This window comes from Salmo salar, chromosome ssa10, assembly GCF_905237065.1.
Source record: "Salmo salar chromosome ssa10, Ssal_v3.1, whole genome shotgun sequence".
Taxonomy (NCBI): domain Eukaryota; kingdom Metazoa; phylum Chordata; class Actinopteri; order Salmoniformes; family Salmonidae; genus Salmo; species Salmo salar.
In genome coordinates this window covers 47,990,616-48,016,498 of record NC_059451.1, presented here as the reverse complement: position 1 = coordinate 48,016,498, position 25,883 = coordinate 47,990,616, and the positions used below count along the sequence as shown (strand labels likewise).

At 43.4% G+C, this 25,883-nt stretch overlaps 2 protein-coding genes and 1 long non-coding RNA gene across 5 annotated transcripts in view; 1 reads left to right on the top strand and 2 right to left on the bottom strand.

Moving 5' to 3' along the window:
- niban1a (niban apoptosis regulator 1a) overlaps window positions 1–22,490 on the top strand; it is a 93,357-nt gene extending 70,867 nt beyond the window's left edge. The window contains exons 2-14 of the mRNA XM_045687878.1: window positions 2,709–2,839; window positions 4,813–4,941; window positions 5,480–5,600; window positions 7,236–7,400; window positions 7,942–8,057; window positions 8,552–8,656; window positions 8,746–8,908; window positions 16,262–16,449; window positions 16,661–16,807; window positions 19,186–19,296; window positions 19,405–19,512; window positions 19,622–19,733; window positions 20,116–22,490. Of these exons, the coding sequence (XP_045543834.1) occupies window positions 2,709–2,839; window positions 4,813–4,941; window positions 5,480–5,600; window positions 7,236–7,400; window positions 7,942–8,057; window positions 8,552–8,656; window positions 8,746–8,908; window positions 16,262–16,449; window positions 16,661–16,807; window positions 19,186–19,296; window positions 19,405–19,512; window positions 19,622–19,733; window positions 20,116–21,569 (3,050 nt within the window). The 3' untranslated portion in view covers window positions 21,570–22,490. The remainder of the gene's footprint in view (window positions 1–2,708; window positions 2,840–4,812; window positions 4,942–5,479; window positions 5,601–7,235; window positions 7,401–7,941; window positions 8,058–8,551; window positions 8,657–8,745; window positions 8,909–16,261; window positions 16,450–16,660; window positions 16,808–19,185; window positions 19,297–19,404; window positions 19,513–19,621; window positions 19,734–20,115) is intronic.
- On the bottom strand, window positions 4,882–7,396 carry LOC123724417 (uncharacterized). 2 transcript variants are annotated; one of them, XR_006756957.1, is made up of 3 exons: window positions 7,310–7,396; window positions 5,870–5,967; window positions 4,882–5,003 (listed from the first exon to the last, which is right to left on the bottom strand). It is a non-coding gene; the product is annotated as an uncharacterized lncRNA (long non-coding RNA). The 2 variants fall into 2 exon arrangements; XR_006756956.1 differs by having other exon boundaries at window positions 7,295–7,382.
- Window positions 22,491–23,625: 1,135 nt separating the features above from the next.
- The window catches only part of kifap3a (kinesin-associated protein 3a), a 37,795-nt gene continuing 35,537 nt past the window's right edge, over window positions 23,626–25,883 (bottom strand). For both annotated transcript variants that reach the window (XM_045687875.1, XM_045687876.1), the window contains one exon: window positions 23,626–25,426. In XM_045687875.1, the coding sequence (XP_045543831.1) occupies window positions 25,306–25,426 (121 nt within the window). In that variant the 3' untranslated portion in view covers window positions 23,626–25,305. The remainder of the gene's footprint in view (window positions 25,427–25,883) is intronic.

The following is a 25,883-nucleotide window of genomic DNA, read 5'->3' as shown; positions in this document are numbered from 1 at the left end:
TGGGCCAACACATACACCCAATTAATTACTCATGCAACCCTTAGTAAGAGAGAAAGAGAGCGAGAGAGAAAGAGAGAAAGAGAGAGAGGAGAGATAGAGGGGGGTAATGAACAGTAACGACTGCCGTATGTAGTCTCTATGCTCTGTGTGCTGTGATCCCCTACATAGGCTACAGTCCCTATGATGTCACCTGATTTGTGTCTGTCAGTGTGATGGGCTTGAGTGACTTCCCTGGCAGTCTAGGTGTTGTGTAAGACGATACGGTACGGGCAGAGCTCACAGTGGAAAAATACTGATGAGCAAAGCGGTAGTTACAGTCAGAGGCACAGGAGTTTGAGGGCTGAATCAAGGTCTATGTAGTTGAGGTCGACCGATTAATCGGAATGGCCAATTAATTAGGGCCGATTTCAAGTTTTTATAACAATCGATTTTTTTTGGTTTGTTTTGTTTTTTACACCTTTATTTAACTAGGCAAGTCAGATTAAGATCACATTCTTATTTTCAATGACGGCCTAGGAACGGGGGTTAACTGCCTTGTTCAGGGGCAGAACAACAGATTTTTACCTTGTCACCTCGGGGATTCGTTTTTGCAACCTTCCGGCTACTAGTCCAACGCTCTAACCACCTGCCTTACATTGCACTCCACAAGGAGCCTGCGTGGCAGGCTGACTACCTGTTACGCGAGGGCAGCAAGAAGCCAAGGTAAGTTGCTAGCTAGCATTAAACTTATCTTATAAAAAACTATCAATCTTAACATAATCACTAGTTAACTACACATGGTTAATGATATTACTAGTTTATCTAACGTGTCATGCGTTGCATATAATCGATGCGGTGCCTGTTAATTTCTCATTGAATCACAGCCTACTTCGACAAACGGGTGATGATTTAACAAGCGCATTTGCGAAAAATGCACTGTCGTTGCACCAATGTACCTAACCATAAACATCAATGCCTTTCTTTAAAATCAGTACACAAGTATATATTTTTAAACCTGCATATTTAGTTAGTATTGCCTGCTAACATGAATTTCTTATAACTAGAGAAGTTGGGTCACTTCTCTTGCGTTCCGGGCAAGCAGTCAGGTTATATACAGCAGTTTGGGCCTCCTGGCTCATTGCGAACTGTGTGAAGTCCATTTTTTCTTAACAAAGGCCGTAATTAATTTGCCAGAATTGTACATAATTATGACATAACATTGAAGGTTGTGCAATGTAACAGGAATATTTAGACTTAGGGATGCCACCCGTTAGATAAAATACAGAACGGTTCCGTATTTCACTGAAATAATAAACGTTTTGTTTTCGAAGTGATAGTTTCCGGATTCGACCATATTAATGACCAAAGGCTCGTATTTCTGTGTGTTATTATGTTATAATTAAGTCTATGATTTGATATTCGATAGAGCAGTCTGACTGAGCGATGGTGGGCAGCAGCAGGCTCGTAAGCATTCATTCAAACAGCACCTTCGTGCGTTTACCAGCAGCTCTTCGCAATTCTTCAAGCATTGCGCTGTTCAAGCCTATCGACCCCCGAGATTAGGCTGGTGTAACCGATGTGAAATGGCTAGCTAGTTAGCGGGGTGCGCGCTAATAGCATTTCAAACGTCACTCGCTCTGAGACTCGGTTGTTCCCCTTGCTCTACATGGGTAACGCTGCTTCGAGGGTGGCTGTTGTCGATGTGTTCCTGGTTCGAGCCCAGGTAGGAGCGAGGAGAGGGACAGAAGCTATTGTAACGGTCGTCGTAAGGAGTGGACCAAACTGCAGCGGGTATATTGAACATTTTGTTTTTATTAGAAGGAAAATAACACTTACACAAAACAAACGACGAAAACAGTCCCGTAAGGTGCACAGACTAAACAGGAATCTACCACCCACAAATTCAAGAGAAAACGAACCCACTTAAATATGGCCTCCAATTAGAGGCAACGACAACCAGCTGCATCTAATTGGAGGTCGTTCCAAAACCCCAACATAGAAATAGAAAAATTGATAACCACATAGAAATAGAAAACATAGAACATAAACCAAAAACCCCCAAACACACTAAACAAACACCCCCTGCCACGCCCTGACCAAACTACAATAACAAACAACCCCTTTTACTGGTCAGGACGTGACAGCTATACTGTTACACTGGCAATACTAAAATGCCTATAAGAATATCCAATAGTCAAAGGTATATGAAATACAAATCGTATAGAGAGAAATAGTCCTATAATTCCTATAATAACTACAACCTAAAACTTCTTACCTGGGAATATTGAAGACTCATGTTAAAAGAACCACCAGCTTTCATATGTTCTCATGTTCTGAGTAAGGAACTTAAACATTAGCTTTTTTACATGGCACATATTGATAGTATTTATGTATTATATTAAGTTAAAATAAGTGTTCATTCAGTATTGTTGTAATTGTCATTATTACAAATAAATAAATAAATCGGCCGATTAATCGGTAGCAGCTTTTTTTTGGCCCTCCAATAATCGGTATCGGCGGTGAAAAATCATAATCGGTCGACCTCTACTATGAAGTAAGCCTCATCAGAACTTCTCCTTTTCCTGCTCTTTGTTTGTTCTCATCTTCCCTGTCCACTTCCTTACTAATACTACCCCCTAGACCGAATTACCATTGCTATTTCTATTATCTGCTACTACATACAGCATAATGCTAATAGTTACTGTATGTCTGTGTGCTGTTGTTAATAGGTTGTGCGGAGGCAGAGCTGAAGGAGTTCAGTCCCCACTACAGGAGACAGTACTCTGTGGTCTTCTTCTCCCAAGTCCAGGATGAGCTGGAGCAACAGAAAGAGAAAATAAAACAGCTCCTCAAACAAAGGGTAAGGAGGTTGTGTGTGTGTGTGTGTGTGTGTGTGTGTGTGTGTGTGTGTGTGTGTGTGTGTGTGTGTGTGTGTGTGTGTGTGTGTTTCAATGGATTGCTCCATTGACGCAGAGAGAACACGCCTCCCTTCCAGGACAGCTACAAGGCCCTCCCCCACCCTCCCTTCGGGCAAATCGGATCACGCCTCCATCCTGCTCCTCCCTGCCAAAAGGTGGCATCCTATGATGGTGCTACGTTGAAAGTCACTGAGCTTTTCAGTAAGACCATTCTACTGCCAATGTTTGTCTATGGAGATTGCATGGCTGTGTGCTCAGTTTTATACACTTGTCAGCAACGGGTGTGGCTGATGTAGCCGAATCCACTAATTTGTATCTATACTGTAAACATTATTAAAGGGACCAGTCTTCAGTGACTTAAATTCCTGCAATTCTATCCATTTTGCCATGGGATTTTGTAGCATGTATTTAAATAATGTATTCTCGACATAGCTCATTCTAGTACATTGCATTTTAGTTACACTGTTCATACACACTGCATATTTATAATCAACAAAAATGTAAATGCAACATGTAACAATTTCACTGAGTTACAGTTTACATACAGTAAGGAAATCAGTAAATTTAAATAAATTCATTCGGCCCTAATCTATGGATTTATTTTGACTGGGCCAGGGCGCAGCCATAGGTGGGCCTGGGAGGCTGACCCATCCACTGGGGATCCAGGCCCAGCCAATCAGAAGGGCTTTATTACAGACAGAAATACTCCTCAGCCTTGTTCAGGGAGGTGACTAAGAACCCGATGGTCACTCTGGCAGAGCTCCAGAGTTCCTCTGTGGATATGGGAGAACCTTCCAGAAGGACAACCATTTCTGCAGCACTCCACCAATCAGGCCTTTATGGTAGAATGGCCAGATGGAAGCCACTCCTCAGTAAAAGGCACATGACAGCCCGCTTGGAGTTTGCCAAAAGGCACCTAAAGAACAAGATTCTCTGGTCTGATGAAACCAAGATTGAACTCTTTGCCCTAAATGCCAAGCGTCACGTCTGGAGGAAACCTGGCACCACCTCTACGGTGAAGCATGGTGATGGCAGCACCATGCTGTGGGGATGTTTTTCAGCGGCAGGGACTGGGAGACTAGTCAGGATCGAGGGAAAGATGAATGGAACAAAGTACAGAGAGATCCTTGATGAAAACCTGGTCCAGAGCACTCAGGACCTCAGACTGGGGTGAAGGTTCACCTTCCAACAGGACAATGACCCTAAGCACACAGCCAAGACAATGCAGGAGTGGCTTCGAGACAAGTCTCTGAATGTCCTTGAGTGGCCCAGCCAGAGCCCGGACTTGAACCTGATCGAACATCTCTGGAGAGACCTGAAAATAGCTGTGCAGCAATGCTCCCCATCCAACCTGACAGAGCTTGAGAGGATCTGCAGAGAAGAATGGGAGAAACCCCCCAAATACAGGTGTTCCAAGATTGTAGCGTCATACCCAAGACTCGATGCTGTAATTACTGCCAAAGGTGCTTCAACAAAGTACTGAGTAAAGGGTCTGAATACTTATGTAAATGGTATATATCTGTTTTTTATTATTTTATAAATTTGCAAAAATGTATAAAAACCTGTTTTTGCTTTGTCATTACAGGATATTGTGTGTACTGGATTCTTGACATAGCTCATTCTAATATATCAACTGCTTTCCATATCATTCTTAGTATTTATTCCGTAAATTCATACGGTGTACATACATATAGATTACATTTGGATTACTGTTACAGTGCTATTTGGGTTAATTGGATTCGTTCCCGACATTTCACGATTTCTTGTTGTTGTCATTTTGATTATTTGTATACTTTTTTTACATTTTACTGCATTGTTAGGAGCTAGTAACATAAGCATTTTGCCTCCAACTTTTATTTGATTACCACTGAGGAGATGGACATGGCATCATGACATCATCTCTTTGTTGATTCAGGGTCCTCCGAAGGCGGGGGAGGTGCTGTATGAGGAACAGGTCCTCCATTTTGATTATACCCGGAAGTGGAAGGAGAGATACATGGTGGTTCGCGCCAACCACTGCCTGGAGTGTCACGACAGCTTTGAGGTGAGCAGGACGCTCTAATGACAGTCTTATTAACTGCCATGAGATAGGACTGGGATCATCAACTAGATTCAGATGCAGGAAAAACAATTATTCACCGGATGGTCAGGGGGCTGGAACATAATTACAAATCATTTGTAGACTGCAAATTGATCACAAGAAGCCCAAACAGATATAATATTTGACAAAAACATAATCATTTCAAACCTTACTTACATTTGTATACGATCACATATATCACTTATGCGTGGGCATACTTTGGAACAGATTTCCAAAATTAAAATCCCTTTGAGCTGATTTGCTGGTGTTTTAGTCTTTTATGTCCCTAATAAATATATATATATATATATATATATATATATATATATATATATATATATTTGTGCCCACGGGCTGCCAGTTGGGGAACCCTGAGATAGGACATAGTCATTGAGCAACATTTTATCTGAATGGGTGAATAGGTGGCATACGGAAAATGAATACTTTAGCTAAATAAATAACAGAAAAAGATTCAGTGGCCCTAATGATTGTTGTGTTCCAGAGCTTTGTGAAGGGCGTGCCCCCGCTCCACAAGCTGCTACCAACAGGAGGCACTGTGCTCACCACAGAGGAGAAGTACATGGCCATGGTGGACCAATGCTTCCCTGTTTCTGAAACCAACAGTGAGTATATCATGTAGAAGGATGTCCGTTGTGGGCATCCATACTTGTGTGTATGACATTGAGTTGAGTTACAGTAAGTAAACAAAACTGACTAATGATGTCAAATCTGACTACCAATGCTGTGCCTCTTGATTACCAGCTATATTACAACATATATTGACTATATACACTCTGTAGATAGTGTGTGTGGAAAGTGTGAGTGTGTAGGTTAGGTTACACACTCTCTCTGTTGCTACACAACATTACACACTCACTAGACTCACACTCACCTTTCTTTCAGTCTCTATGGATTCTCTAGGTTTTCTACTTGTCCAGTGGAATTCCAATGCAAATACAGTCTGTCCCAAAGGCTGTTCAAACCTGCCTACTGGGATACAGAAGCATAGGGAAACCAGTCTTCATAAAACCGGACTGATAATACACCTGAACACTGATACAGCGTGTGTTTGACTGTTGGGAGATTATTTCATTTGGTCTTTGCTTCCTTGCCGAACACTTCTTTTGAAGGTTGCCACATTTCAGTCTAATGCTTTGTTGTTGCCCAAACTCCCACCTCAACTTATTTTAGCCGTGTAGAGAGCACAGTGAGTGGGTTTTCATTTTTTAGTCCTAGCTACTTTGGGAGAAGCAGCGTTACCTCTCCTGTAAAAGACGGCCACAGATGGAAATAAATACTGTGTTTTGTAGCACATCTGATCATATATTTTCTCACGAGAGATGAACACTAGCTTAAAAATACACACCTGATCATCAGCTGTTTCATCCTTTGGAATAGCCAGCGTGTTCCTCTAGCTGTCTAGCAAAACCAGGCAGGCTGGTGTGTATGTGTGCATGCATACGTGTGTGTGTGTGTGTGTCATAAGTCCCATGCTATGGCCCAGCATGATATGTGTGATTCTAATAGCTAGACATCCCAGTTTGGGTGTAACAGTAGTTTGAGATCACATTGTGTAGGTGTGTGTGTACTGTATGACCAGCAGGATGGTGTGTGTGTACTGTATGACCAGCAGGATGGTGTGTGTGTACTGTATGACCAGCAGGATGGTGTGTGTGTACTATATGACCAGCAGGATGGTGTGTGTGTACTGTATGACCAGCAGGATGGTGTGTGTGTACTGTATGACCAGCAGGATGGTGTGTGTGTACTGTATGACCAGCGGGATGGTGTGTGTGTACTGTATGACCAGCAGGATGGTGTGTGTGTACTATACAACCAGCAGGATGGTGTGTGTGTACTGTACGACCAGCAGGATGGTGTGTGTGTACTGTACGACCAGCAGGATGGTGTGTGTGTACTGTACGACCAGCAGGATGGTGTGTGTGTACTGTACGACCAGCAGGATGGTGTGTGTACTGTACGACCAGCAGGATGGTGTGTGTGTACTGTACGACCAGCAGGATGGTGTGTGTGTACTGTACGACCAGCAGGATGGTGTGTGTGTACTGTACGACCAGCAGGATGGTGTGTGTGTACTGTACGACCAGCAGGATGGTGTGTGTGTACTGTACGACCAGCAGGATGGTGTGTGTGTACTGTACGACCAGCAGGATGGTGTGTGTGTACTGTACGACCAGCAGGATGGTGTGTGTGTACTGTACGATCAGCAGGATGGTGTGTGTGTGTTTCCATTGCAGATGTGAAGGAGGAGTTTGCCCCTCCTACAAGTGGCATGCCTGGACAGTTTCCTGTGTACCTCAGGCTTCCGTACCGTAGGGATTACTACTTCTGCTTCCGACAGGACGCTCGTCAAGATGCATTCCTCTCCATCCTCTCTGACTGCATCCGTCACCAGAACCAAGGTAACCAGCCAGAACAAACGGTTACCATGGTAGCAGGCTCGCCACACCAGCACTGAAGCAAAGATGCATAAGTGTATTTTAAATCACATTTTCATGTACGGTCTCCTGAGGGAGGAGAGCAAACACAAAGCTCAGGTAGAACTAAGCCTGGGGCTGCGCTCCAATTCTCTACCCTTCCCTCTGAAGTGTGCACTCACTCACTAACCCCCCCTCTCTCGTGTGTATGGGATATGGTGGAAGCTCCCTCTGGCCCATGTTTTCACCAACCCAATGTTTCGTAAGTGCACACTTTGTGGAGACAAGAAGGGAATTGGAACACAGCTCAGGTGTGACTTCCTTCTTAAAAGACAAGCATCACACATTTCTTTCCACTGTCTTACATCTCTCTCTCTCTCTCTCTCTCTCTCTCTCTCTCTCTCTCTCTCTCTCTCTCTCTCTCTCTCTCTCTCTCTCTCTCTCTCTCTCTCTCTCTCTCTCTCTCTCTCTCTCTCTCTCTCTCTCTCTCTCTCTCTCTCTCTCTCTCTCTCTCTCTCTCTCTCAGACTTCTTAAAGAAGAAGACGGTTGAGGTGCAGGCCTTCCTCAAGGCGGTCCACCTCTACAGACAAGAGAAGGGCCGTTATGACTCCTGGAACATGCTGATTGGCAGTGATGTCAGGGTAGATTACAGTCTGGTTCTGCTTTTAACACACATCGAATACTTATACCCTTGAACATCTCTCTCTCTCCTTTAAAGGCACTATAGGAAAGGAATCTCCATCCTGTTAGTTGATGGCAGTATAATTGGGCCATTGTGTGATCAGGGGACATTTGTAATAGCTGGAAAGACTACCAGGAAGTTGAGTTAAAGTATTTCTGCTAGGAGGCTGCCATTGTCCTTCTGCACTCACACACCTCCACTTACTGGCTTGCATGTTTGTCAGGGGTTATGAGGGGATAACTGTAGCTGTTTGATATGCACACACTGTTTGGTAGGGGTTATGAGGGGATAACTGTAGCTGTTTGATATGCACACACTGTTTGGTAGGGGTTATGAGGGGATAACTGTAGCTGTTTGATATGCACACACTGTTTGGTAGGATGTTCACAAATATATCGTGTGCGTGTTGGTGTGTGTGTCGGTGTGTGTGTGTGTTGGTGTGTGTGTGTACAGGTACTTGCCAACTTGGTTATGGAGGAGCTGTTGCCGTCTCTGGAGAAGGATATGCTGCCTCATCTGAAAGCCAAGAAGACAGAGAGGAAGAGAGTGTGGTTCACTGTGAGTTATACTCTTCTGTTCTGTAGTAGCTACTACAACACATGATCTATGACCCTTACCCTCTGACCTCTCTCTCCTCTGCACCACAGACTATAGAAGCAGCTTATATCCTGGTGCAGGAGTGTCTGTTGGAGGGGCTGTCTGTTCTGAAGGAGGAGTGTAAGATGGCAGCTTGCCAGCAGGAGGTGCTGATACGTTCTGATATGGACTTGATCCTTCACTCTAGAACCTACCTGGAGGGAAAGCTTCGAGGTGAATACTAACTAACAATGGAGAGAGAATCAATCCCAAATCCGCCCCTATACTATAACCATATATAGGGGTCAATTTAGCAAGTGAGTCAGGGGTTTTCAGCTCTCACTCACTGCAAGACAAAGAGGCTAACAGTCAGGCAGAGGACTTGAAGCATTCCATTGTGATTGATCTGTGTGTGTGTGGGGGACCTGGTTATTAGTACTTATTGGCTGCAGCAGCTGAGGTAGGTAGTAGAGGTCGCCCGATTATGATTTTTCAGCGCTGATACCGGTACCGATTATTGGCGGACCAAAAAGGCCGATACCGATTAATCGGGCAATTTTTTTTATTTCTTTATTTGTAATAATGACAATTACAACAATACTGAATGAACACTTATTTTAACTTAATATAATACATCAATAAAATCAATTTAGCCTCAAATAAATAATGAAACATGTTCAATTTGGTTTAAATAATGCAAAAACAAAGTGTTGGAGAAGAAAGTAAAAGTGCATTATGTGCCATGTAAGAAAGTTAACGTTTAAGTTCCTTGCTCAGAACATGATAACATATGAAAGCTGGTGGTTCCTTTTAACATGAGTCTTCAATATTCCCAGGTAAGAAGTTTTAGGTTGTAGTTATTATAGGAATAATAGGACTATTTCTCTCTATACGATTTGTATTTCATATACCTTTGACTATTGGATGTTCTTATAGGCACTTTAGTATTGCCAGTGTAACAGTATAGCTTCCGTCCCTCTCCTCGCTCCTACCTGGGCTCGAACCAGGAACACATCGACAACAGCCACCCTCGAAGCAGCGTTACCCATGCAGAGCAAGGGGAACAACCACACCAAGTCTCAGAGCAAGTGATGTTTGAAACGCTATTAGGGCGCACCCGCTAACTAGCTAGCCATTTCACATCGGTTACACCAGCCTAATCTTGGGAGTTGATAGGCTTGAAGTCATAAACAGCGCAATGCTTGAAGCACAGCGAAGAGCTGCTGGCAAAACGAAAGTGCTGTTTTGAATGAATGTGTACGAGCCTGCTGGTGCCTACCACCGCTCAGTCAGACTGCTCTATGAAATCATAGACTTAATTATAACGTAATAACACACAGAAATACGAGCCTTAGGTCATTAATATGGTCGAATCCGGAAACTATCACGTTTATTCTTTCAGTGAAATACGGAACCGTTCCGTATTTTATCTAACGGGTGGCATTCCTAAATCTAAATATTCCTGTTACATTGCACAACCTTCAATGTTATGTCATAATTACGTAAAATCCTGGCAAATTAGTTCGCAACGAGCCAGGCGGCCCAAACTGTTGCATATACCCTGACTCCGCGTGCAATGAACGGAAGAGAAGTGACACAATTTCACCTGGTTAATATTGCCTGCTAACCTGGATTTCTTTTAGCTAAATATGCAGGTTTAAAAATATATACTTCTGTGTATTGATTTTAAGAAAGGCATTGATGTTTATGGTTAGGTACAGTCGTGCAACGATTGTGCTTTTTTCACAAATGCGCTTTTGTTAAATGATCCCCCGTTTGGCGAAGTCGGCTGTCTTTGTTCGTAAAAAATTGTCTTCACCTTCGCAACGAGCCAGGCGGCCCAAACTGCTGCATATACCCTGACTCTGTTGCAGAGGTGACACATTTTCCCTAGTTAAAAGAAATTCATGTTAGCAGGCAATATTAACTAAATATGCAGGTTTAAAAATATATTCTTGTGTATTGATTTTAAGAAAGACATTGATGTTTATGGTTAGGTACAAGTTGGAGCAACGAGAGTCCTTTTTCGCAAATGCGCACCGCATCGATTATATGCAACGCAGGACAGGCTAGATAAACTAGTAATATCATCAACCATGTGTAGTTAACTAGTGATTATGATTGATTGATTGTTTTTTATAAGATAAGTTTAATGCTTGCTAGCAACTTACCTTGGCTTCTTACTGCATTCGCGTAACAGGCAGGCTCCTCGTGGAGTGCAATGTAAAGCACGTGGTTAGAGCGTTGGACTAGTTAACCGTAAGGTTGCAAGATTGAATCCCCAAGCTGACAAGGTAAAAATTTGTCGTTCTGCCCCTGAACAAGGCAGTTAACCCACCGTTCCTAGGCCGTCATTGAAAATAAGAATGTGTTCTTAATTGACTTGCCTGGTTAAAAAATATTTATAAAATATATACACTGCTCAAACAAATTAAGGGAACACTTAAACAACACAATGTAACTCCAAGTCAATCACACTTCTGTGAAATCAAACTGTCCACTTAGGAAGCAACACTGATTGACAATAAATTTCACATGCTGTTGTGCAAATGGAATAGACAACAGGTGGAAATTATAGGCAATTAGCAAGACACCCCCAATAAAGGAGTGGTTCTGCAGGTGGTGACCACAGACCACTTCTCAGTTCCTATGCTTCCTGGCTGATGTTTTGGTCACTTTTGAATGCTGGCGGTGCTTTCACTCTAGTGGTAGCATGAGACGGAGTCTACAACCCACACAAGTGGCTCAGGTAGTGCAGCTCATCCAGGATGGCACATCAATGCGAGCTGTGGCAAGAAGGTTTGCTGTGTCTGTCAGCGTAGTGTCCAGTGCATGGAGGCGCTACCACGAGACAGGCCAGTACATCAGGAGACGTGGAGGAGGCCGTAGGAGGGCAACAACCCAGCAGCAGGACCGCTACCTCCGCCTTTGTGCAAGGAGGAGCAGGAGGAGCACTGCCAGAGCCCTGCAAAATGACCTCCAGCAGGCCACAAATGTGCATGTGTCTGCTCAAACGGTCAGAAACAGACTCCATGAGGGTGGTATGAGGGCCCGACGTCCACAGGTGGGGGTTGTGCTTACAGCCCAACACCGTGCAGGACGTTTGGCATTTGCCAGAGAACACCAAGATTGGCAAATTCGCCACTGGCGCCCTGTGCTCTTCACAGATGAAAGCAGGTTCACACTGAGCACATGTGACAGACGTGACAGAGTCTGGAGACGCCGTGGAGAACGTTCTGCTGGCTGCAACATCCTCCAGCATGACCGGTTTGGCGGTGGGTCAGTCATGGTGTGGGGTGGCATTTCTTTGGGGGGCCGCACAGCCCTCCATGTGCTCGCCAGAGGTAGCCTGACTGCCATTAGGTACCGAGATGAGATCCTCAGACCCCTTGTGAGACCATATGCTGGTGCGGTTGGCCCTGGGTTCCTCCTAATGCAAGACAATGCTAGACCTCATGTGGCTGGAGTGTGTCAGCAGTTCCTGCAAGAAGAAGGCATTGATGCTATGGACTGGCCCGCCCGTTCCCCAGACCTGAATCCAATTGAGCACATCTGGGACGTCATGTCTCGCTCCATCCACCAACGCCACGTTGCACCACAGACTGTCCAGGAGTTGGCGGATGCTTTAGTCCAGGTCTGGGAGGAGATCCCTCAGGAGACCATCCGCCACCTCATCAGGAGCATGCCCAGGCATTGTAGGGAGGTCATACAGGCACGTGGAGGCCACACACTCTACTGAGCCTCATTTTGACTTGTTTTAAGGACATTACATCAAAGTTGGATCAGCCTGTAGTGTGGTTTTCCACTTTAATTTTGAGTGTGACTCCAAATCCAGACCTCCATGGGTTGATAAATTGGATTTCCATTGATTATTTTTGTGTGATTTTGTTGTCAGCACATTCAACTATGTAAAGAAAAAAGTATTTAATAAGATGATTTAATTCATTCAGATCTAGGATGTGTTATTTTAGTGTTCCCTTTATTTTTTTGAGCAGTATATATATATAGATTTTTATTTATTTATATATATATATATAAATAAATAAAAATCGACAAATCGGTGGCCAAAAATACCAATTACCGATTGTTATGAAAACTTGAAATCGGCCCTAATTAATTGGCCATTCCGATTAATCGGTCGACCTCTAGTAGGTAGAGAGAGCGCTGCTTTTAGATGAAAGGGAAGGTGCTAATGCTATCTTCTATTTCTTGACATGATACTGTCTGTGCATCCACATGAGAGCTAACATGGCAGGTTAACTATAGACTCATCCCCTTATTGTTTTGTTCTGTTCAGTGTTGTTGACATTGATACCTAGCTGACTCCCTGTGAGAGTGACTGTTTCTGTTGAGTCAGCAGGTGCCACTCACCAGGTCAGATAACTCTGAACACAGGGCTTTATACAATATTGATCTCCATTAAAACAAAGAGTTTACACAGGAGCCATGCCAATACCCTCCATCAAATGAGTTACAATTATCCAACTTAGACAGCAGCACTTAAGCTAACTTGTTTGATATTCTGCTTTTGTTAGAACAGAAGCACTATAAATGAAATCCAGAGAGAGCACAAACTGTGATTCAGTACCGTACTGTATCTTGCTCTATTGACCTAGCCCTAGCTTGTGATCTGAGGCATGTACAGTGCATTCGGAAAGGATTTAAGCAAGAAATACTAAGAATGATATGTAAAGCAGTAGATATATTAGAGTGAGCTATGTCAAGAATCCAGGAAAAATAAATATAATGAACAAAAATAGTGCATTTGGAAAGTATTCAGACCCCTTGACTTTTTCCACATTTTGTTGCGTTACAGCCTTATTCTAAAATTGATTAAATAGTTGTTTTTGTCATCAATCTACATACAATACCTCATATTGACAGAGCAAAAACAGGTTTTTAGAAATGTTTGATAATTTATTACATTTAAAAACATAATTACCTTATTTACAGTTGAAGTTGGAAGTTAGGTTGGTTGGAGTTATTAAAACTCATTTTTCAAACACTCCACAAATGTCTTGTTAACAAACTATAGTTTTTGAAAGTCGGTTAGGACATCTACTTTGTGCATGACACAAGTAATTATTCCAACAATTGTTTACAGACAGTTTATTTCACTTATAATTCACTGTATCACAATTCCAGTGGGTCAGAAGTTTACATAGACTAAGTTGACTGTGCTTTTAAACAGCTTGGAAAATTCCAGAAAATGATGTCATGGCTTTAGAAGCTTCTGATAGGCTAATTGACATCATTTGAGTCAATTGGAGGTGTACCTGTGGATGCATTTCAAGGCCTACCTTCAAACTCAGTCCCTCTTTGCTTGACATCATGGGAAAATCAAAAGAAATTAGCCAAGACTTCAGAAAGAAATTTGTCGGTCTCCACAAGTCTGGTTCATCCTTGGGAGCAATTTCCAAGTGCCTGAAGGTACCACGTTCAACTGTAAACAATAGTACGCAAGTATAAACACCATGGGACCACGCAGCTGTCATACCGCTCAGGAAGAAGACGCGTTCTGTCTCCTAGAGATGACCGTACTTTGGTGCGAAAAGTGCAAATCAATCCCAGAAAAACAGCAAAGGACCTTGTGAAGATTCAGGAGGAAAAAGGTACAAAAGTGTCTATATCCACAGTAAAACGAGTCCTATATCGACAAAACCTGAAAGGCCGCTCAGCAAGGAAGAAGCCACTGCTCCAAAACTGCCATAAAAAAGCCAGACTATGGTTCGCAACTGCACATGGGGACAAAGATCGTACTTTTTGGAGAAATGTCCTCTGGTCTGATGAAACAAAAATATAACTGTTTGGCCATAATGACCATCGTTATGTTTGGAGGAAAAGGGGGAATGCTTGCAAGCCGAAGAATACCATCCCAACCGTGAAGAACGGGGGCGGCAGCATCATGTTGTGGGGGTACTTTGCTGAAGGAGGGATTGGTGCAGTTCACAAAATAGATGGCATCATGAGGCAGGAAAATGATGTGGATATATTGAAGCAACATCTCAAGACATCAGTCAAGAAGTTAAAGCTTGGTCACAAATGGGTCTTCCACATGGACAATGACCCCAAGCATACTTCCAAAGTTGTGGCAAAATGGCTTAAGGACAACAAAGTCAAGGTATTGAAGTGGCCATCACAAAGCCCTGACCTCAATCCCATAGAAAATTTGTGGGCAGAACTGAAAAAGCGTGTGCGAGCAAGGAGGCCTACAAACCTGACTCAGTTACACCAGCTCTGTCAGGAGGAATGGGCCAATATTCACCCAACTTATTGTGGGAAGCTTGTAGAAGGCTACCCGAAACGTTTGACCCAAGTTAAACAATTTAAAGGCAATGCTACCAAATACTAATTGAGTGTATGTAAACTTCTGACCCACTGGGAATGTGATGAAAGAAATAAAAGCTGAAATAAATCATTCTCTCCAGTATTATTCTGACATTTCACATTCTTAAAATAAAGTGGTGAGCCTAACTGACCTTAGACAGGGAATTTTACTAGGATTAAATGTCAGGAATTGTGATATACTGAGTTTATATGTATTTGGCTAAGGTGTATGTAAACTTCCGACTTCAACTGTACATAAGTATTCAGACCCTTTGCTATGAGACTCGAAATTGAGCTCAGGTGCATCCTGTTTCCTTTGATCATCCTTGAGATGCTTCTACAACTTGATTGGAGTCCACCTGTGGTAAATTCAATTGATTGGACATGATTTGGAAAGGCTAACAAGGCAGGTTATCTACAGTTGAAGTCGGAACTTTACATACACCTTAGGCAAATACATTTAAACTCACAATTTCTGACATTTAATGCTGTGGGGATGTTTTTCAGCGGCAGGGACTGGGAGACTAGTTAGGATCGAGCGGAAAGATGAACAGAGCAAAGTACAGAGAGATCCTTGATGAAAAGACCCTAAGCACACAGCCAAGACAAGGCAGGAGTGGCTTTGGGACAAGTCTCTGAACGTCCTTGAGTGGCCCAGCCAGAGCCCGGACTTGAACACGATCGAACATCTCTGGAGAGACCTGAAAATAGCTGTGCAGCGACGCTCCCCATCCAACCTGACAGAGCTTGAGAGAATCTGCAGAGTAGAATGGGAATAACTCCCCAAATACTGGTGTGCCCAAGAAGACTTGAGGCTGTAATGGCTGCAAAAGGTGCTTCAACAAAGTACTGAGTAAAGAGTCTGAATACTTATGTAAATGTGATATTTCAGTTGTATATTTTTAACACATTTGTAAACATTTCTAAAAACCTATTTTTGCTTTGTAATTATGGGATATTGTGTGTAGAATGATTAGGGGGGAAAAAACCATTTCAATCCATTTTAGAATAAGGCTGTAACGTAACAAAATGTGGAAAAAGTCAAGGGGTCTGAATACTTTCCGAATGCACTGTATCTATGAATCTCTTTCCTCCTGTAGCCAGTGTATCAGAGTAGCTAATGATTGTTTCCTCCTGTAGCCAGTGTATCAGAGTAGCTAATGACTCTCTCCTCTTATAGCCAGTGTATCAGAGTAGCTAATGATTATCTCCTCCTGTAGCCAGTGTATCAGAGTAGCTAATGACTCTCTCCTCTTGTAGCCAGTGTATCAGAGCCAGCAGAGAAGTTATTTTCGGAGGGCGTGCAGCCCTACCTGGCCTCCATACTGGAGGAGCTCATGGGACCAATCAGCTCAGGGTTCCAGGAGGCACGGCTCCTAATTGACAACCAGATGGACCAACTGTGTCAGGACTTCCAGGAGGGCGGCGTTACCGACAAACTCAAGCAGGTGCGGACTTCCTCTCCTCCTTAAACAATCCTGTCCGAGCTATCATTTCTTAAATCCTTTACCGTCAAACCCGGAGGTTCTGCTGATCCCATTCACACCCATTTCTTCCTTTCCGTTCCTCCCCTTTTTCCACACTCCTTCCCATCTCCCATCCTCGTCATCCATTTTTTACCTCTCATCCCCCTCTCCTTTCCTCTGTTCCTCTCTCCAGGCCCTGGCTAAGCTGAGTAAGCCCAACCTGTTGAGTTGTTACCAGAGGATCAACTCTCTCCACGACCAGCTGCATGACCTGCAGGAACGCTTTGGCTTCTCCAACATCAGCAATCTGGTCCACAGCACCCAGATAGACCTGCAGCAGGTACACACACACACACACACACACACACACACACATGCATACAGACAGTACTGGTTCGAGATCAATCATCATAAATTGCTCTCTGTCAGTCCTCTCTAAGTGACCTAGTAACATTCTCCAGACATCAATACTCCTCACAATGTGTCAGTTGTTGGGAATCAATCAGAACTAGATCTAACTCTGATGCCCTAACTGATCTGATGATCTAACTAGTAATGGACAGTTAGTTGTGTTATTCATTGATGAGCTCCAAGTTCATAATAATAATATTAACTTTATTTGTATTGTGCTTTTCAATACAAGTGACAAAGTGCTTCACATCATCAAATCATTTAAAAAAGCACTAACAAAGAAATAAATACAGGAGGAAGGACAATTCAAAAATATAGCTAATTCAAATCATACATTGGAATCATACATTAAAAGCATCTTTATAAAAGTGTGTCTTCAACAGGGATTTAAAAAGAGACACTGAATCTGCAAGCCTGATCTCCTCTGGCAGACCACTCCAAAGTCTAGGGGCTCTAATGGTAAATGCCTGGTCTCCTTTGGTTTTCAACCTAGACTTTGGACTGGTCAATACTGCCCTGCCACAGGGTATCAGGCTGTGTCTTGGCTCATAGGGAGATATTAGATCGGAGAAATAAACCAAGCCTGGCCTTAAACGTGATTAATAACATTTTTAAACATTTTCTAAAAGTGACTGGTAGCCAATGTAGAGAAGCTAAAATAGGTCTGATAGGGTTCCATTTCCTGCTGCCTGTTAAAAGCCGAGCTGCAGCATTTTGAACTAACTGTAGACGATGGAGTGATTTCTAACTGAGACAGAGTTACAGTAATCTAGGCGTGAGGAAATAAAAGCATGTACATTGTAACTTTCTCCAGATCAGTGACTGAAATAAAATACTTGACTTTAGCTATATTTCTTAGATGATAAAAGCAGAACTGGACAACCTTTTTTACATGCGGCTTGAGGTTAAGGTCAGGGTCAAAGAAGACGCCAAGGTTTCTGGCCGTAGGCTTTACATTGGTGAACAAATGGCCAAGGTTATTTACAATCTGGGTTCTAGCAAGGTGGGGGGACCAAATAAACCAACCTCATTTAATATCATTAAATGGAGAAAATTGTGAGACATCCAACATTTGATGTCAGCAAGACACTTGTGAAGGGTAGCGACGCTAGCATGGTCACTGGTGAAGGGTAGCTACGCTAGCATGGTCACTGGTGAAGAGTAGCTACGCTAGCATGGTCACTGGTGAAGAGTAGATAAACTAGCATGGTCACTGGTGAAGGGTAGCTACGCTAGCATGGTCACTGGTGAAAGGTAGCTACGCTAGCTTGGTCACTGGTGAAGGGTAGCTATGCTAGCTTGGTCACTGGTGAAAGGTAGCTACGCTAGCTTGGTCACTGGTGAAGGGTAGCTACGCTAGCTTGGTCACTAGCGAAGGGTAGCTACGCTAGCTTGGTCACTGGTGAAGGGCAGCTACGCTAGCTTGGTCACTGGTGAAGGATAGCTACGCTAGCATAGTCACTGGTGAAGGGCAGCTACGCTAGCTTGGTCACTGGTGAAGGGCAGCTACGCTAGCTTGGTCACTGGCGAAGGGTAGCTACGCTAGCTTGTTCACTGGCGAAGGGTAGCTACGCTAGCTTGGTCACTGGTGAAGGGCAGCTACGCTAGCTTGGTCACTGGTGAAGGGTAGCTACGCTAGCTTGGTCACTGGTGAAGGGCAGCTACGCTAGCTTGGTCAATGGGTCTGATTGGTAAATAAAGATGCATGTCATTTGCATAGCAGTGGAACTGAGGGTTCTCTTCAGTGAGTGAAGTTGAAGCGTGACAGATTCCGTAATAGAAATGTCAAGGTCATTTCTGATTGAGCCGACATATGCAGTGTTTAACATGAATGTAGCCTCTGCTAAAGTGGGAACAATGCATTTTTAAGAAGAGGTTGGACCAGAATTTTTTTAAGTGCCTGGTGACCAGAAATGCTGGTATGGTGTCGGTTACTGTCAATCTGGGATATAATGTTTTCTATCTTTCCTGTAAAGAATCGTAAAAACTGTTTGTAGAGATCAGGAGTTTTGAGCATGTCATTGTTGGGGGGAGGGGGGGAGGGGCAACGACCACAACACGCTCAATTGTCTCATACATAATCTTTTAGTTGTGGGTAGAAATCAGGGTAGAGAAGTAATTCACTCTGTATCTTTAACTGCAGCATTGCTCAGCTTAAAGTTTACTGTTCATTAACCCTTTCTAAGTGTTCTTTTTAAGGCACCAGTCAGGTAATTTAACCAAGATGAGATTCTGGCAGACAGTTTATTCTTTGTTTGTTTTCACTGGTGCCACTGAGGCTGTGCCCTTCCCTGTGCCCTGTTTCAGCTGATTGAAAACGCAGCGTACTCGTTTGAGCTGCTATTCTACAAGGCCAAAGAAAACTGCACAGACAATGTAGGCTCTGCCATGGAGAAGTCCAGGCACATGGTGCTCAAGGTACGCTTTTTATCCATCACTACACATCTGTTTATTAAGAGGAACTCACTGAGACAAGCACTGATCAAAATACATTTTATATGCTAATTACCTGTGTGCGTGTTACAGCAATATGATTACGACAGCAGCACAGTCAGGAAGAGGATCTTTCAGGAGGCCTTGGTGGGGATCACTCTACCTCACATTAAGAAGAACCTGGCCCCAACCTGCAAAACAGTGAGTCAACACACACACACACACACACACACACACACACACACCCTTTTCATCTTCTTAGTATTCTTAGAAAATCACAGCCCATGGAAATAATTGTCTCTGTCTTTAGGAGCTGCAGGGTCTTGAACAGTTCATTGATGCAGACTATTCCAATTTTCTCCATGTGGAGAATATCTATGAAGGCATTCTGCTGCAGACTCTGGACAAGGAAGTCAGCAAAGGTACAGAGTTATTACTTTATTAGACAATTATTACTTTCGTCTTACTCAAATGTAAGGCATATTTCAGGCATTACCCTCTCTATTCACCTACACCAATGTTGTTGTTAATGATGTTGTTGTTGTTGTTAATGATGTTGTTGTTAATGATGTTGTTGTTGTTGTTAATGATTTTGTTGTTAATGATGTTGTTGTTGTTAATGATGGTTGTTGTTGTTGTTGTTAATGATGTTGTTGTTATTAATGTTGTTTGATGTTGTTGTTATTAATGTTGTTAATGATGTTGTTAATAATGTTGTTGTTAATGATGTTGTTGTTGTTAATGTTGTTGTTGTTGTTGTTGTTGTTGTTAATGTTGTTACCTAAACCTCTATTTTTTCTGCAGTGGTGAAGGACGCAGCCAGCCTACAGAAACACAACCTGTTCACAGACAGCAGGGACCCCCTGAGCCAGACCAGCCGCTCCAGTCCCCTCTCCATCCCATCCACCCCCAGCAGCCCAGCCAGGGTGCCATTCTCCCCCACACATCTCCAGACCAAGCCTGAGACCTCTACCTTTATCCAGACCCAGCCTGAGACCCAGCCCCAGGCTGAGGTACCAGCACCAGCCCAGCCTGTCTCTCCTGATCTGAGCAACAGTCTGGCGTTCGTTGGGGGTACACAGGGGGACCCCCCAAGTGTCGTGTTGAAGGCAGAGCAGAACAAGCTGGAGGCGGTGTCAGGGGCCACAGTAGAGATTGAGGCCCTGGGGGCCAGTATTGCACCTGCTGTTACAGCTCCAGTGGAGAAGCTAGTCAAGGTGGAGAACACAGTCAGTATACATGAGACACCTGTAGTGGCTGAGACAAAAACGGAGGACATGTCTGAACCAACTGAGACAGCTCAAGTGGATACCCCTGTCCTAACAGAGACAGAGAAAACACCCACTCCTGGAGATGGTGTGGAGGTGGAGAAGACAGTAGTAATGGGCGTACTAACTACAGTAGCACAAAGCAAAGCCCCTTCCCCCAATCCGTTCCCTGTCCCTGACCCTTCCCCTGTTTGTGTTGTCAAGCCTGTAGCTGTTGAAGATTCACCTATAGCTGTTGAAGATTCAGTAGCAGAGCACATGGCTTCACTCACAATCACCACTGCTGAGACAGAGGCTGAGTGTGAAAGCGGTCCTCCTAACAGTGAACCAGAAGCAGCCTCTAGTGGTGAGCAGCCTGTAACTGCGCAACCAGCAGACGCCAGCCTTGCTGCAGCAGCAGAGACCAAGGATGTGCCAGCCTCATCCTCCGCCATCCCAGATGATGGGGATGATGGAGGGGTTACAGAGAGCGAGTCAGCCCCCTCAGACATCAAGATCCCTGGTGATGATGATGCCACGAGAGCAGCAGCCCCCACTGATGAGGTCAAAGTGTCACAGAGCAACGAAGTGGAGTGGAGCGTTTCTGTGACCTCTAACCTTGCAGTAGAGGTCAGCGTGAGTGAAACACCAGTCGGCATCGCCACCAAGCCCCCTGTAGAAGTATCAGAGGGTAACCCCGATCCCCCTAGCGACGCCCCGGTCTCTGAAGCAACAGGAGGCGTTAACGGAGAAGCTAGCGTTGAAGTCACTGCTGGTGCTTATTCCACCGTAGCATCAGCAGCCAATTTGAATGTAGTCCCTCCACAGCCCCAGCCAGATACCCAGGCCACCCTCCTTGCTGAGCCCACCAAAGAAGCCCTCCAGGCTGTGGAGCCCGCTGAGCCTGCTTCCCGGGCCATGGACTGTGTGAAAGAGATCCAGGACCTGGTGGTGGCGGTGTTTGAAGTGGAGGAGATGGTCCAGCGCCACCCAGGTAGTGATAACATATGAGGGAGGGGTGGCCAGTGAGGTGCCTGATATCACACAGAGAATAAATGAAGAAAAGGACCCCATTCTTTAAATCACTGCAATTGTGAGGAGTATGAAAATGTTGTAGACTATAACCTCGCTGTCGTCGAACCCAATCACTATACTGACTGAGATTACCCTCACCATCAAGTACAAACAATGAACTGTTACACAAGCATAAAACTGCACGCTTCCATAAAATTGCAGTGGTAAAATATGAACATATACAATTGTGTTTGTGAGAAGATTAAAGTAGTGAGATATGGGCATAAATAGAATATCAAGTTAGGGACCAAGAAAAAGCCAATTAATTTGGTACACATCAAATTGACTATTGCAATTGTGTGTAACTATCTCCACTTGTCATTGTGTGTTTTTTTTAAATATCTTCTATGTCCCTACATATGAATATGCATACATTCTAGATGATTCAGACACCATTTCTGTTACAACAGCACTGCCATATATTGAGTGGGTCTGAGTAGCAATGGGAGGGTTCTACATATGGAGGAAAAGATGTTCTATTCTGTGTGCTCTGACTTGCTGAAGGATTTTTCTCATCAGTTAATATAGAGGGTTATGCATGCTCATACTCAATCACCAGCTAGTCCACCAAGTCCCAGTAAGATACCACTAGATGAGGTTCTACGGTTCTTTCCTAGTGTCTACTGCCTTATTTCCATGAAGGAGGATTACCACCCATTTCCAATAGATGTGGTTGCTATGGAGACTGGTCCAGTGACTTTATTCCTGAATGACTAATAGCCGTGTTGAAACAGCACCTGTTCTTTCATACATGACATGTTACACAGTCATTTTGTGAAGGGGCTATACGCATTTGTGTATGTATATTCAAGTCTGAAAAATATACTGTCAAATAAAGTATGAAGTCTACAAAAACAAGACAGTGCTTGTGTGTTGGGAAAAATACATAAAATAACCCTTTTATTTGCCTATAAAACAAATACAACACATTTACTGTGTGTTTGTCTTCCATTAGAAGTGAAGGTGGAATATTTGTGCTTATGGTGCTGAAAACAATCAATTCAACCACAATCTCAAGCAATTAACTGTTACAATCAGAGTCCGTTTTCAACACTTTATTTTAAATATTGGCCGCAGAAAAATGCTTTTATGATAGTTCTGATGAGCATCACGTACAATGAGATCAACCTAACTAATTGCTAATTTATATAAAAAAAATAACAGGTAAATAAACAATCACTCAATGTTTGTACAAATTCAAAAAGTATTTCCACCACTAACAAAGGTACAGTGAAAAAGTTAGATTCAAAATAAAGTTCAGATGCAATTCAGTGTCTGACTCCACACACAACATTTTCAGTAATACATTCCAGTGGTGTGAGAGAGACAGAGAGAGAGAGAGAGATAATAACGAACTTGCCATGTCAATAAAGTCAATTGAATTGAATTGAGAGAGAGAGAGAGAGAGACAGAAAGAGAGAGACAGAGAGACAAAGAGAGACAGAAAGAGAGTGAGAGACAGAAAGAGAGCGAGAGACAGAAAGAAAGAGAGACAGAGAGACAGAGAGACAGAAAGAGAGAGACAGAAAGAGAGACAGAGAGAGAGACAGAGAGAGAGACAGAAAGAGAGACAAAGAGAGAGAGAGAGACAGAAAGAAAGAGAGAGAGAGAGACAGAAAGAGAGACAGAAAGAGAGACAAAGAGAGAGAGAGACAGAAAGAGAGAGAGAGAGAGAGACAGAAAGAGAGAGAGAGAGAGAGACAGAAAGAGAGAGAGAGAGACAGAGAAAGAGACAGACAGAGAAAGAGACAGAAAGAGAGAGAGAGACAGAGAAAGAGACAGAAAGAGAGAGAGAGACAGAGAAAGAGACAGAAAGAGAGAGAGAGACAGAGAAAGAGACAGAAAGAGAGAGAGAAAGAGACAGAAAGAGAGAGAGAGAGAGACAGAAAGAGAGAGAGAGAGACAGAAAGAGAGAGAGAGAGAGAGACAGAAAGAGAGAGAGAGACAGAGAAAGAGACAGAAAGAGAGAGAGACAGAAAGAGAGAGAGAGAGACTGCAAAGACAGAAAAGATGGAGAACATCTCAACTGTCAGTCTCCAGAATGAGGTCATCTATAAAATGGCCTGTTTCAGCATGCAGTTAGTTAGTGGACTAAGACAATAAGACTGTGCCACACCAACCAACCTTCTGGAATTTGAAGAAGAAAAAAACATCCTATGGAAAGTAGCGTTGATCAGAAAAACAATGAACCCCAGTACAATATATAACATGAATGTATAATTGAATAATTCAATTCATTCATCTTCAGTTTGTGTTGTTGTATTATGCTACAGTAATACATACTTGTAGTGAACATTGAGATGTATAATATTCCAATAAAAGCTAAAAACAAAATGCCAAATATTGGTTTTTCAGCAACATCACTTAGGTAGCTTAAGATGTGATGTTTTCATTCAATAAAACAGCAACAACATCACTTAGGTAGCTTAAGATGTGATGTTTTCATTCAATAAAACAGCAACAACATCACTTAGGTAGCTTAAGATGTGATGTTTTCATTCAATAACAGCAACAACATCACTTAGGTAGCTTAAGATGTGATGTTTTCATTCAATAAAACAGCAACAACATCACTTAGGTAGCTTAAGATGTGATGTTTTCATTCAATAAAACAGCAACAACATCACTTAGGTAGCTTAAGATGTGATGTTTTCATTCAATAAAACAGCAACAACATCACTTAGGTAGCTTAAGATGTGATGTTTTCATTCAATAAAACAGCAACAACATCACTTAGGTAGCTTAAGATGTGATGTTTTCATTCAATAAAACAGCAACAACATCACTGCTAGAGTTTGGACTACAGCACTAGAAGAGATCAGCTGAGATACCAAGGTACTGTTGAACATACAGGAGTGTTGATACTCCTTCATGACCACACAGCATAGCTGGCTAGATGGGATATAGCTGCAGTCAGTCTCTGTGGTGTAGTGAAGAAACCTGGCTAGATGGGACATAGCTGCAGTCAGTCTCTGTGGTGTAATGAAGTTAACCTGGCTAGATGGGACATAGCTGCAGTCATCTGTGGTGTAGTGAAGGTAACCTGGCTAGATGGGATATAGCTGCAGTCAGTCTGTGGTGTAGTGAAGAAACCTGGCTAGATGGGATATAGCTGCAGTCAGTCTCTGTGGTGTAGTGAAGGTAACCTGGCTAGATGGGATATAGCTGCAGTCAGTCTCTGTGGTGTAGTGAAGGTAACCTGGCTAGATGGGATATAGCTGCAGTCAGTCTCTGTGGTGTAGTGAAGGTAACCTGGCTAGATGGGATATAGCTGCAGTCAGTCTCTGTGGTGTAGTGAAGGTAAGCTGGCTAGATGGGATATAGCTGCAGTCAGTCTGTGGTGTAGTGAAAGTAACCTGGCTAGATGGGATATAGCTGCAGTCAGTCTCTGTGGTGTAGTGAAGGTAACCTGGCTAGATGGGATATAGCTGCAGTCAGTCTGTGGTGTAGTGAAGGTAACCTGGCTAGATGGGATATAGCTGCAGTCAGTCTCTGTGGTGTAGTGAAGGTAACCTGGCTAGATGGGACATAGCTGCAGTCAGTCTGTGGTGTAGTGAAGATAACCTGGCTAGATGAGCTTTAGCTGCAGTCAGTCTCTGTGGTGTAGTGAAGGTAACCTGGCTAGATGGGACATAGCTGCAGTCAGTCTGTGGTGTAGTGAAGGTAACCTGGTTTATCTGGAAGCTGCACCAGCGTAGCTGTAGAAGAACTGCGCGTCTGGCCGGATGCCATAGGCCGTGGCGGGGCGCTGTCCAGGGGTCACCGTCGACTGTCCAAACATATCCATATTCATACTGCAGGGACATAAACACGCACAGCTACTGTATGTGTCAGCCCCACAGACAGGAGTCAACATGATGTGAGATGGGTTGAAATACCACCACAAGGTGGCGCTCTGAGACAGTGAACTATTCAGCGACACAACCAGAACACATGGAAGAAGAGAAGGGGTCATAGTATCATGGAATGTAAAATATAAGCTCATTATAAAACTTTATGCAATATTTATCTCACCTAATACATATTCTGCCATAACAATGGAGCTGTGTGACAGGGCACATCTAGCTGCAGCCAACTACATAAAACAGCTAAATGTCAAAACACAGGTCCATTACAGAGGAGGCCAACAGCCAGACACGTCTAACCTGCGTTCCCTCCCTCCACCCGCCCAGCAACCCCGGCCTGTTTGGGGAATGATAAAGGGGCTGTAGCTACAACTGTACAAATCAGTTACCATGGGGGCGTGGATAC